At 42.6% G+C, this 13007-nt stretch overlaps 1 protein-coding gene across 1 annotated transcript; it reads left to right on the forward strand.

Moving 5' to 3' along the window:
* The first annotated feature begins 625 nt into the window (after positions 1-625).
* Positions 626-5902, forward strand: abraa (actin binding Rho activating protein a). The gene is made up of 2 exons (XM_084464448.1): positions 626-1777; positions 4838-5902. The coding sequence occupies exons 1-2, from the start codon at positions 1124-1126 to the stop codon at positions 5273-5275; spliced, it is 1092 nt and encodes a 363-aa protein (XP_084320574.1). The 5' UTR covers positions 626-1123; the 3' UTR covers positions 5276-5902.
* The last annotated feature ends 7105 nt before the right edge of the window (positions 5903-13007 follow it).

Raw genomic sequence — 13007 nt, forward strand, 5'->3', positions numbered from 1 at the left:
TGTCACAGTAAACAGCCAGACTCACCGCATATTCATAGTCGCCCAATGTCTCTCATGATTCAGAGATGCAGAAAATGTGTTCCCACACACAACATCTACAGGCATGCAGACAGAGACGGACAGATGGGCGGACTCACCTCACTTCATATTCATAGTCTCTTGATCATCATGCAGACATGTTGAAATGTTCCCACACATACTGTATAGAAAATGTATACAGTCATGCACACACACACACACACACACACACACACACATACAAACACACACAATAATAACCTCTGCAAGCTAAAAGCGGCTACATAGCGAAGTAACATACATGTTATGTACTGTAATGTATCTATTCATGTCAGGGCAGGTTGTTATGTTGGGGGTGGGGGGGGGATCTCCAGAGGGGTATTCTGGACCTCAAGGACCTCAACCAGACCCGGTCCCCATAAAGAACACCCGTCACCTGTGTGTGTGTGTGTGTGTGTGTGTGTGTGTGTGTGTCACACACACACACACACACACACACACACACACACGTTACTGGAGCTCCTTCCGGTCCCATGTTGGTCCTACAACATCACTTCCTTCAGGAGCCCTATCTATTTAAAGTTGGGGGTCTCGCCTGCGGAGAACAACTGCTGCTCTCCTGGTTGCTGACCAACACAGGGCACACTCTGGGACACTCTGAATAGACTGGATAAGAAGTCTCAAACGCTCCAAAAGACTAAGGGATAAAAAATAAATAAATAAAAAGAGTAAGGGATATTCTAGAAGAAGAATGGTCTAGAAAATTTCGGAATGGATTTGAAGGATTCGGAATGATCTGTAAGAATTCGTAAGAACACTTGTGAAGCCTTTTTTTCCTCTTAGAATACATATGTTTTTCTATTTATGTTTCATATATTTTAAAACTCACGCTGAAGGAGAAACTTCCCGTCTTTTAGAGCTCGAGGTCTAGCGTGGACATTTCAACCTCTTTCATATTTGACGGACGAGAGGGGACCAACGGCAAACTCCAACCCGACACACCAGCGAGTCACCACGAGACAACCTATACGGAACTACAGAACTCACTGAACCTGAACGTCTCGCAATCCCCATCCAGCGCGGTCCCCCCCTCCAAACGGTCGCCATGAGCGAAAGCAGCAGCAGCAGCAGCAGCGCCCCAGAGACGCGGCCCTCCTTCGCCCGCGTGGCCAAGAAGGTTCGCTGTGCGGCGGCGGTGGCCAGCCTGGCCAAGAGCTGGCAGGGCTGGGCCAACGTGCACTCGGAGCAGCAGGAGACCATTCCCAGCGGCTGGATGCCCGACTCGCTGGGGGACGGGGACTCGAAGGAGCAACACACCCGCGCGGTGAAAAAGCTGCTGGTGGCGCCGCACCTCGTCGCCTCGGCTGACGCCGACGACTGCGGTAAGATCCGCAGCGGGGCCGTGACCAAGAGCGTCGCGCTGAGACGCAGCGAGTGCAGCAGCGGAGACCTCATCAGCTCCATCCTGGGCAAGATGGAGACCGGCCCCGCCGAGTTTAAACCGCTGGCGGGGAGCGAGTCGCCCACCCGCCGTCGCCAGATGAGGGCGCTGCAGAGCGGCGCCGGGGCCGGGGCAGGAGGTGGAGCCCTCCAGGAGAGGAAGTTGATGCTGCAGGAGAAATCGCTGGGCTCGCGAAGCAGCAGCCTGGACACGGAGGACAGCGGGCTGGGGGAGGAGGTGGGGCCTAGCGACAACAGCGAATCAAAGAGCGAGCTGAGTGGCGGGCCGCTGAAGACGAAGCCAATCAACAGGCCCAAGGTAAATATATGGCTTTGCTTACACAATCCACTAATGATCTGTGTGACGTTATTTGTTTGATTTTCTCTGTTGTGTTGATTTATTAATTATAATTTAGCATTGTCAATGGTTTAATCCTGGTCTCCCTCAATGATAAAGGTTTTATGAATATAGTCAATATAGTAAGTGTGTACCTAAAGATCACAAGCAGTCAATAATGTATTGTAAGGGAGAATTGATTCCATAACCTATTAAGCTGGATAGTGTAGTGGTTGGGGTGTTTGATTCCGAGCCAAAAGATTTGATACCTAATGTCCATATAGTCTATATACATAAACACTCCCTGCTCCCTAATGCTGGGATAGGCGGTTTAGAGAAACCTGCCAGGGTAGGCTAGATTTCGAAAGGATCCAACTCCACAAAAACACATGACGGTTTTTTGCTTAGTAGCTTTAGCAATAGGTCTGACTGGCCTTGTGGAAGACTCCTGTCATGCGCAATGAGTACATGGGAAGAGTAATCAGAGTGGGTTCAGGGTAGGTAGGTAGATAGGTAGGTCGACAGACAGGGAGGCCATCCAATCGTTTCATCAGTGCCAAGGGTCGTGGGTCGTCTAATGTCATGCCAAAAATGTTTTAGATTTTTTCAGTGGATTCCCTTTCCTCATTACTGCTGAGATGTAAAGATAATTTCAATCAATTTGATCAAAAATGCTTCTCAAATAAATAACATACCCTAGCTTTAACAACATAAACGAGTAAAATGAATGAATGAATGAAAACAGTCCATACAAAGTTGCTTTGGATAAAAGTGTCTAAATGATTAAGTAGCTAATCATAAATAATATTCTGAATCAAATAAAATATTTGGAGGGATGGAGGGATGTAATCAAAATGGTTTTATTAGTTGTCCTCACTCCAGAATCCATTCTGGCTTCACAGAGAGAGATGGATAGATGGCTGGACGGACGACTGACAGACGAACAGAAAGATAGAGAGACAGATAGAGATCGATCACAATCAAATCACAACAGAGCTCAACTTTTCATCTCCTAGCATTAGCTGGGGTCTGTTGATCTGCGTCGGTCATGTGACCTGAGCATGTGGCCATGTGCTTTCCCCTTAGTTGGCCGTTAAACCCAAGTAAGTATTGTTAAGTTAAGTATGGCTCTGTTTGCCAGACTCTCCGGTCAGGCCAGAATCAATAAATCTGTCTTCTCTGCTACGCCAACTCCTCTCGATCAGAGAACCCAGAGGTACTTGGAAGACGGTTCATGGAAATATAGAAATAGAAATACAGCAAACGTCACTTAAACACCTAGAAATGCATCCTGATGCAGCGATTCAGGAGAGTTGTTGTTAAATGAACTGTGGGCTGCCCCCTCTCATGTGCTGTGTGTTGCCCTGGGCTCTGTGTTGCATCCTACTGCAGCAAGCCTGTCTGATGGGATCTGCTCCTTCTAGATCTGCGGGGACTATACATCTTGACTCCGCCATGTTGAAGTTATTACTTTTATGAAATATGATTTTCATAAAGCCCAGAGTCTGCCAGCAGTGAAACAAAACAAACCATTAGCTGAACAAAGCAGCTCTGCACTGGTGTAGAGACATATTAGCGATAGAGTAGTACACGTTATACAGCTGTTCTCAATGAAATGAAAGCGTACTATTACATGAACTGGACTTTGCTACAGGAATCATACCTAAACCCGGTGTGTTAGTACTCAGAGGTGTTGATTTGTACCTCAGAACGTCAGGACAAGGTTCTGGGTTATTTCCGGACACATTAAAGGTGTCCTAAAATAAACTGCAGCCAGCAGGAGCCATTTTAAATAATCTAAAAGAAGACCTGCACATACCCTTCTTCTCTCCCCCCCCCGTCTACCCCTTCCCCTCCTCCCCTCGTTCAAACCCTGCAGGTTTGATCCACACAAACACAGACAGGGCTCCTATGTAGGGCAAAACACACACACACACACACACACTCAAACACAAACACATAATCACGCATACACGCTCAAGCAGATAAACTCTCTCAGACACAAATTCCGACACACACATACACACTCTCTCTCACACACAAAGACACACACACACACACACACACACACACACACACACACACACACACACACACAAAGACACATGGACAATCACACACACACTCGGCCCTGTCCCCCACCTCCCCCCCCCTCGCCCCGAAGGGAACACTCGCTGAGTTTAACGTCGCAAAAGCATTAGCGGTGTCGTACTGCAACCTAACATTTAAATAAATACACTGATCACCCTCTGACCTTCAAAGACAGAAAGGCCGTCAGGCAGATGAAGAAAGAAAGAATACTTAGAAGGGGTAAAGAGAGACAGAGTGAAAGAGATACAGGGGAAGAGAGATAGAGTGAGAGAGAGAGAGAGAGAGAGAGAGTTGAAGTCAGAGGGAGAGAGAGAGAGATAGAGAGTCAGAGATAAACATAGTCAAGTAGAGAGTGAGACAGAGATAGCGAGATGCAGTGAGAGAAAGAGAGAGATAGAGATGGAGAGAGCGAGAGAGAGAGAGAGAGAGAGAGAAGAATAGAGATGGAGAGAGAGAGACATAAAGTGAGAGTCATAGAGTGGTTTCTCATGGTGGTCTGTCCTGGTCTCTGGGGGATCTGGGGAGGTCCTCAGACGAGAGGCTCTCCATGTTGCAGAGGACATTCTGAAGGCTCTGGTGTCACCGTGCAGGGGCCGGGACATACCACCACCAAGGGGGATGGGGGGAGGGGGCATAAAAGCACCACCGAGGGGGATGGGAGGAGGGGGGGGCAATAGCACCACCGCCAAGGGGAGGGAGGGCATGAATAAGGGAGAGAGGGCAGAGGGAAAGTATTATAAGTAGTATGTGTTGGAGGCGAAGGAGGGATGAAGTATATAATTGAGATAGAAAGAAGAAAGAACATTCCGGAATGCAGTCCTGCACGATCCCCTTCCCAAACACATTACGACTATTGCTTAAGCCCTTTACCACAGAGGCCCAATCTATCCCAATGACTAGTCCTCCTCTTATCTCTTATCTCTCCCTGCCCTGTCCGCCCCACCCTGGCAGATCAAGGTGACCACCACGGGGGACATCCGGAACCGCTGGCAGCAGTGGTCGGTGAAGCACATGGAGGGCCAGAAGCTGAACCCCTTCAGTGAGGATTTTGACTACGACCACGCCATGTCCCAGCGGCTGCAGCGGGGGGACAGCGGCTACGGCAAGCCCAAGGAGGGCTCCAAGACGGCGGAGCGCGGTGAGCGGGCGCAGCGGCACGTGCACAAGGAAATGGAGGAGATGGTGTGGATCATCCAGGAGATGGGCGACAAGGACCGCCAGGGCCACACCGTGGTGACCTTTGGACGGCTGTTCGACCGCTACGTCAAGATCTCCGACAAGGTGGTGGGCATCCTGCTGCGCTGCCGCAAGCACAAGATGCTGGACTTTGAGGGCGAGATGCTGTGGAAGGGACAGGACGACCACGTGGTCATCTCCGTCCGGGAATGAGGAGATGGGAGGAAGCCTGGGGGGAAACCTCGGTTGTGACTGTGAATTTAAGCCACAAAGCACGCATTTTTGCTTTATATTTGCAGCGCGACCCAATAAGTGAATACATTTATTAATTGAACGCAGCAAAACACACATAGAGCCGATTTCAAAGGCCTTTTTTTCCAATTGCTTTGTGTATTTTGGACATGAAAATGAAACATTGTGTCACGTCTGGCCGACAGGGCTGGGTGCTTTAGGCTTTAGACATTTCGAGATGATCGTAGCTCATTGCAGTTGCACAGTGGATGCAACTGCGTAAATGTTTGTGCCTTGGATTATTGCTATTGCGAATGTTATTTTTTCTTGCATTTTTGACGTAGGGCTGAATGTCATCAGCGTACAAGAGTATATAAACACGCACACACATGAGGGTTTCTGCCAGTGCAGATCGATCATCTGGTGGTGATGATGCGTCTCTAGCATGCTTGTTATGCTGTCAGTGTAGATCCTGGCTGTGAATTCACGCAAGACAGACTGCAAGGAGGACCATCGAGGGACAGGAGTAGAAGTTTGCAGAATGTGGGTGGCCATTCAGAAATCAATCAGTACTGAGAATCAATAGTGAGAAAATATTTTTTATCTTTGTTTCGGTGTCTGTCTTTCTCTGAGTGTCCATATCCTTTTATCCTTACTTTAACTCTCACACACACACTCACACACACACACACACATGGTCCAGTCATTAGAGTGTATCATGTAGCTAACAGATCTGGTGGACAGAAAATATCTTCAACATTCTAGGCTTGGAAAATGACACTTTGAAATATAAGACACGTATTACATGGATGGAACGAAAAATAATACTGTCGTATTTTCCAAGTCATGAACTTTAAAGATCAAATACGTGGAACGCCAACCATGCTAAAACCGATAATCAAGCTACAATCTGGAGGTACTTGGAAGTCAGATTAAGGGTAGTCGGCATGAAATTAATAAACTAATCTAGAATACTTCTTTAACTCAGTATGAAGAATATGACTTAAACCGACTTCAACTTTAGAATATGACGAAAAACCAGACATCTGAGCCACGGAACAGACGAGAAGTTTTTTTTATTCATGCAACGCGAGAATAACTAGAAGAAAGGACTTTAACGTCATGTATGAGATTATTGGTAAGATGATCAAGCATCATTATATAGGTTATAGTTCATATACACAATCATTTATTTGTGAGAATCAGATGTGTCTTATGTGTCTTATGTTGGTAACATTGACAAAATGGCAAAGATTTCTTTGTCAGAATTAATATAAGTAGTTTCATAGTTTAAAATGAAAAAGCATTTTTTTTTAAACAAAAAGAACATTTGTGTTGACCACCCCTTTAAATGTATTTTCTTTCAAAATGAAAGTGTGGGATTCTTCTTACAGAAGTAATCAACCATAGAGGTCACTACCAATACATATATTATATATATTTAATAGAAAATAGGAGTAAAGCTTACACCTAAACTAGTAGGTCTGGGGTGAGATTAATGACTTTTTTCTGTTTGATTTGCTGTGGTTGTGGTGTTTAAACTGTTAAATTATTGAATGCAGTCAATAAAGAATCACAATAAGGGCATGGTGTCTTTTTATATTTCATTGATCATTCAGCACATGATCAGAAACATTTTTATCGTTATTCTAAAGGGGCTCTTGAATGTGTGTGTGTGTGTGTGTGTGTGTGTGTGTGTGTGTGTGTGTGTGTGTGTGTGTGTGTGTGTGTGTGTGTGTGCGTGCGTGCGTGTGCGCACGCGCGTGTGTGCGTGTGTGTGTGTGTTGTATGCCAGCCAGCAAGACAGGGGGGAGAAGTGAAGCGTGTTGAACAAGGTGTGAGACATGCTGTGCCGTGTTATGGTCCTCGCGTGTGAGACAGGCCGTGCTCATTTACTGGACCATGGCTGATGCACACCTCTTGATATTTATTCCCACATAACTTTGTGATCATTTTTATCACCTCCATAAATTGGAGGATTGCCATCTGACATGGACTTGACATAACAATAACATTTGCATGAAAACAAGAGGCGTGCAGGTGGATTCAGAGAGCCGAGGCCTGAGGTCAAGTTAAAGTATTTTATTAACAGCTTGAACAGAGTAACAATGCAGGGGCTGTGTGTGTTTATTCAACAGAACAGCTTGGCAACATATGTGTGTTTCATGAAGGACTACTACACTTCAGAGAACCTGAAGGCAACAATGCAACCAGATGCATCGCAGATGGGAAATATAGTCCAATATCGTAGTAATTACGGTTTGAACTGCATGAGAAGCATGGCTGCAGAAACTGGGGTAAAATACTGTGGTTGCACTGGGCAGCTCCAAATTCCCACCAGTAGAAGACTGTAGTTGTATTGGGCTGCTCCCAGTGTGCAACAATACAAGACTGTGGTTGTACTGGGCAGAAACACCAATTAAATACATCTGTTTTTTTATTGTGCCGAAATTCTCTCAAAGGACGATTTCCCATCTCCAATGCCTGAACATTGGAAACCATAGTCGAACCCAAAATAATGACCAGACCAGTTAAACCATCATTGACATTTCTCTACTAGTCCTGGTTTAATTCTTAACACCTTGATACGTAACAATGAACGTTAAATTCTAAACATGTATATTTCCTGATTGGCCTGAAGTCACTCAACAATCATCTGGTGTAAGACATAAACAGAACAGAACAATAAAACATTGAATACTCATTTCTTTGTAGGAGGAGTAATCACCCCTGATGAAATTTCTGGTTCCAATGTTAACTTCATCGCAACCAATGGGACGCTACATACAGTGTACATGAACATAAACTCTTAGAGGTCTTATTAACAGTGAGAAGAACATAGTCTGATTAAGAACTGTGGAAAGCTACAAAACATAGGTTCCCATGAAGGACCTCCCTCCTAAAGGTAGACACATTCACCATGCTTTAAGGAGAAAGTAAAGGAGCAGAGGGGCGGTAGAATGTGTTTGGGCCCATGGGCACTACAGCAGACTGCAGGAGATCTCACAAGATCTCTGTAGGAGATAAGTCAGTGCTTTCATCCTCCCACTCCTCTTCCTCTACTTTCAGTTCCCAAAATAATTATCATCCAACACCTTGCAGGAACACACACAGTGTCAAAGGAAGAGCGCCTTGTGTCTCTAAGTTAAAAGCCAATGAGAAAAGAGAGGGAAAATACTTAGGCATTTTATGACTTGTATTACTTGACGAGTTCTGCTACATGGACCAAGTATTTCAGGAGGACTTAAAGGGGAAGCTGAGTGAGATTATTGTTTCAGCTTTTTATTTATTTTGGTCTGAGTAAAGACACCACAGAGTGAAACTTAGAATAATGACCGTAGCTTAGCATCATGACCATAGCATCGCATCACAACCATAGATTAGCATCACGACCATAGCTTATCATAATGACCTTAGCCTAGTATCACGACTTTAGCTTTGCTAAATCTTTATGTGGTATTATTTTGTTGCTCTTGAACAATTACAGCACAAACCATATAAAAACCCTTAAAAAATGAAGTAATATGTGTCGCTTTTCAGAGTAGCAATCTGTGAGCTTTAACTGGAGTAAACAGTGATTCAAGCAGTAACTTGATGTTCTCGTAGACAGACTAGGATGGCGTACATGACAAATGATGGACAGCCTTTTAAACAGTAAAATATGAAGATTTCTCACATAGCTTATATTTAAACATAAAGAAAACTCTACTTGTGTTGCAAAACAGTTTTTTCTGCTGAATTTGCCCACCAGAAGCAGTAGGCAGGATATAAATCGGATTTAAACAGAAGTAGGCAGGATATATAACTGATCTATACAGCATTATCAGAAACTAACGTAAGATGCTTAAAAATGTAAGGTAACTAAATATTAAAGTGAGGTTAAAATTGTGTTTTGTTTTTTAAAATTTGATATTTTGTTGTGATCCACTGTAGTCCTTTGTAATTATCAGTGTGTTTAAGGCCTCTCCTCACATTGCATTTGGCGGCAATGTAGTAAACACAATTCCCAAACCAAGAGGGGGGGTTCCAACACAACACTCTTATACACTCTTGACACTTATAGTGTCACACTTATAGATGTGCTCAACGTCTAAAATGTTAGCTGAATCTTGTCACAAAGTTACAACATCTGTTTGAATGGAACAGTACAATCAATGATAATAATGTTCGACAAAATGTTTGGATGTTAAACAAAAGAAAACACATAAAAAGCGACGTTACAACATACGTAAAAGCATCCTAGCAAGGTTGGCATAAGTTTTAGTTCTTCCTCCAACGGATGTAGCAAAACCCCAGAGCGTTGTTATTTTTTGCATGGGTCCTCTGTAAACAGGTTAACACTAAACTCATTGTCATCTCATTCAATAGAAAAGTCTATAAAGGTAGCCATCTTAGAAGTTCCCTAATACACCGGTTCAACGTAAATTGGTCGTAAATGTTTTGCAAAGCTGCAAATTCTGTACGAAAATTATTTATTTATGTATGTATTTATTTAGCATTGCTGCTAAGCTATAGAACGTCATATAGGTACATCACTATGCTTCTCAGCAGCAGGCTGTATCAAGTTCAAATGTCTTACAATGTTTTATTGTTTTGTCCAGACCATTTCAATGTTTTGTCTAGACATTCTAAACCTTGCAGCATTTCAACTATTAATGCAGGGATGGGGATGTTTCAACCTGGGACAATTCTGTAATGGCTACCATTCTCTTCTCAGATTTCCACAAGAGGAAGTCGGGACTAACATAGCTTATTTTCATGCAATATTCTGTACTTTGTGAGTTTGTACAATTCTCTAAACAACAGCAAGACAACATGTCAGTTCCCTTAGGGTAGAATGTGTTGAATTAGCAGTTTCCACAATTTTGATATAAGGTTTGTGTTTCCCTTCATTGGTCCTCATTTGAACTCTCAGCCCTCTATAATATTACAATTTTTTGGCACAAAGAAGTTTGACCAAAAACATTCCTATGGTCATTTGTAAGTACATATTATAATTCTGTATATATATTTTTTACATTTTTTACATGTTCTTAAAGTAATGAATTTACTCTAACATTAAAATGAACTAAACTAAACAAGATTTACAGTAAAATGGAACAGATATCATTTGTATGTAATATTTTCCCATGCATCTCACCAAAAGGTTGGTCTGTTTTGTTGTTAACATAAATGTCTATCCCATAATATTAAACAATCTGACATGCTCCAATTCTGAAAATAAATACATTGACAGCAACAGTGATGAAAAACAGTAAACATTGCAAAAAAACATGACCTTGCCCAATAACATGAAAAAAAAGACCTAAAAATAAATAGTAACAGTACAAATGACTTTAATTTGTGTGACTTTTAAGAAAAATTATTTGAGAAAAGTACTGGAATTGTTAAACCTTTCCTCTAGGACTAATGTTTTTTTTAGGAAATCACAAAGACTAAAATTATTTGCAAGCATGATACTTGAGCAGTATACTTCAACATATAAAGAATATAATGGATTTGTTTATTGCTTCATATAAAGTTCATTTGTTTGGAAAAGAGATCCCTGGGACAGTGCTACTCAAACAAAGATTGTTTTAAAAAAAATATTTCGTACATTTTCTAGATTTCTATTTTTATTTTTTATTTCAAAAACAAAAAGATCACAAATTGAAAACCAATTTTACCAATATAGTATTTTGGCCACCAACGTAAAAATTTATTGGTCACTTCAAATAACACTTTTTCCTGTAGGACGTCTAAGCTACATCTCCAAAAATGAAAGGTCCAAGTCTGAACTTTTCTCTCAAAATTGGAATTTAAAAAGGTATGCATTGACGGAATGATATGGAATTTCAAGAAATAAATTAGTGATAATAAATTAACACAAAACAAGACCCAATCCAAATCAGAAAAAACTAGGTAAATTATATATTTTGAAAGTATATATTGTTCCCTTTAAATTCCTACTATCTTATCTTTTCCAGCCAATCCGTACAGGTGAACTCTATTCTCCTGGCTGTATTGTTCAGACCCTGCCTCTCTGTCGTCTCCTTCCCAGCCCAGATGGCTAATCAGCACGAGGCTGATCTGGTCTCTCATTTACAACAAGCAGTGGCTGTTGTAGCTTCTCATCCCGTCCGGAATATAAGCCTGTTCACAGCCTGACACGACCCTCCCCTCTGGAAACCACCAGAGGACTCCAGAAGCACCACCAATGTATTTAAGTTGTAAGACCACGAAGACACCTCCTGGTACAGATTGGCACAGTAGATTAGAGATTGGCTTTCATTGGATTGGAGATTTGAGAATTATTACACAGGTTGTGATCTTTAAAAAATAAATATCGTAAAAATGTAATTGCAGAATAATTGCCATAGAGAATTCTGTCGTGGGCACAATAAAGTGTAGTTTCTAAATCTCATTGCTACTCCACCATCATCGCCATCTTCATCTAAACCCATCGCTTTTCGGCATATGTCTCCCAAAGGTCTGGGAAACCCTAGTCAGGTACAGCCAGGTAACCTTTCTCTCTGTGGAGCGCCGGAAGGACTGAATTGTTGATATTTAGGGAGGGAAGCTTTTATCCCATGCATGCTTCAGCCCGACGGCTCTTCTCTTTTTTTTACGAACTTGAAATCTTAACCAGAGACAAATTAATCTTTCCTTCCCATGCATTTACCATAAAAACCTCTTGTCAGAGGAGGCTAGGATCGTTCAGCCTTGCCCTCGTCTCCTTCTCATCTTAAACACCGCCGCCATCTTGGCCGTAACCCCAGTGAGAGATTTGAAACGCTGGAAGAAGTTTGTTTTTTTCGTTCTCCAGGGCACCCATTTACAATATAATGGGATATGAATGGGAACTACGTTTCCCAAGAGTCTCTGAAAATAGTCTTGTGTCAAAACATCAAATACTACATTTCCAGTGAAACTCTTGTCTTGTGTTCAACATCAAAAACTACATTGACCCTGTGAGTCTAGCATAGTTCTTGTGATTGATGTCACATTAAAAAAAACTATATTTCCCATGAGTCTTAGGGGCGGTCGCAGCAGGGCCCAATGGTGCTCTCCAGGGACATCTGGGAGGAGTGCCGCATCAGGGGGCCCATGGCGGGGTCCACCATGGAGGAAGTGGGGAACAGCTTGTACCATCCAATCACCATAGTGCTTAGGTCAAGCTCCTCCAATAGGATGCGAGCCATGCCCATGAAACACTTACGGTCCATCCGGCCGTAGTTCCCCCAAACAATCAGCTGTCGGAACAGAAGACAGTGAGGCATACAGACAGTTAGACATACAGACATACAGTTAGACACACATATATACAGTTAGACATACAGACATATACAGTTAGACATACAGACTTATATACAGATAGACATACAGACATACAGTTAGACATACTAATGTACAGTTAGACATACAGACTAATATACAGTTAGACATACAGACATATAAAGAGTTAGACATACAGACTTATATACAGTTTTATATGCATTTATATACACAGTTGGAAATATAGACGGTTGACATACAGATATTATCAGATCAGTCAGGAGACAAATAGGCAGACAGTGTCACGGACGAAGAGACAGATATACAGATGGACAGTCAGTGTGTGTGTGTGTGTGTGTGTGTGTGTGTGTGTGTGTGTGTGTGAGAGATGCTAAGCTTCTTCTGTGTTTGAATATCATCCAGATAACCTCCAGCAGCCACAAAGTAATCAAAAATCAAA

Source organism: Micromesistius poutassou, assembly GCF_964030765.1.
Source record: "Micromesistius poutassou genome assembly, chromosome: 2".
Lineage (NCBI taxonomy): Eukaryota > Metazoa > Chordata > Actinopteri > Gadiformes > Gadidae > Micromesistius > Micromesistius poutassou.

Excerpts from the sequence above, each read along its gene's own strand:
- abraa (XM_084464448.1), top strand. The coding sequence starts at position 1,124 with ATGAGCGAAAGCAGCAGCAGCAGCAGCAGCGCCCCAGAGACGCGGCCC. Across the intron at positions 1,778-4,837 it reads AGCCAATCAACAGGCCCAAG|ATCAAGGTGACCACCACGGG; the intron begins GTAAATATATGG and ends CCACCCTGGCAG.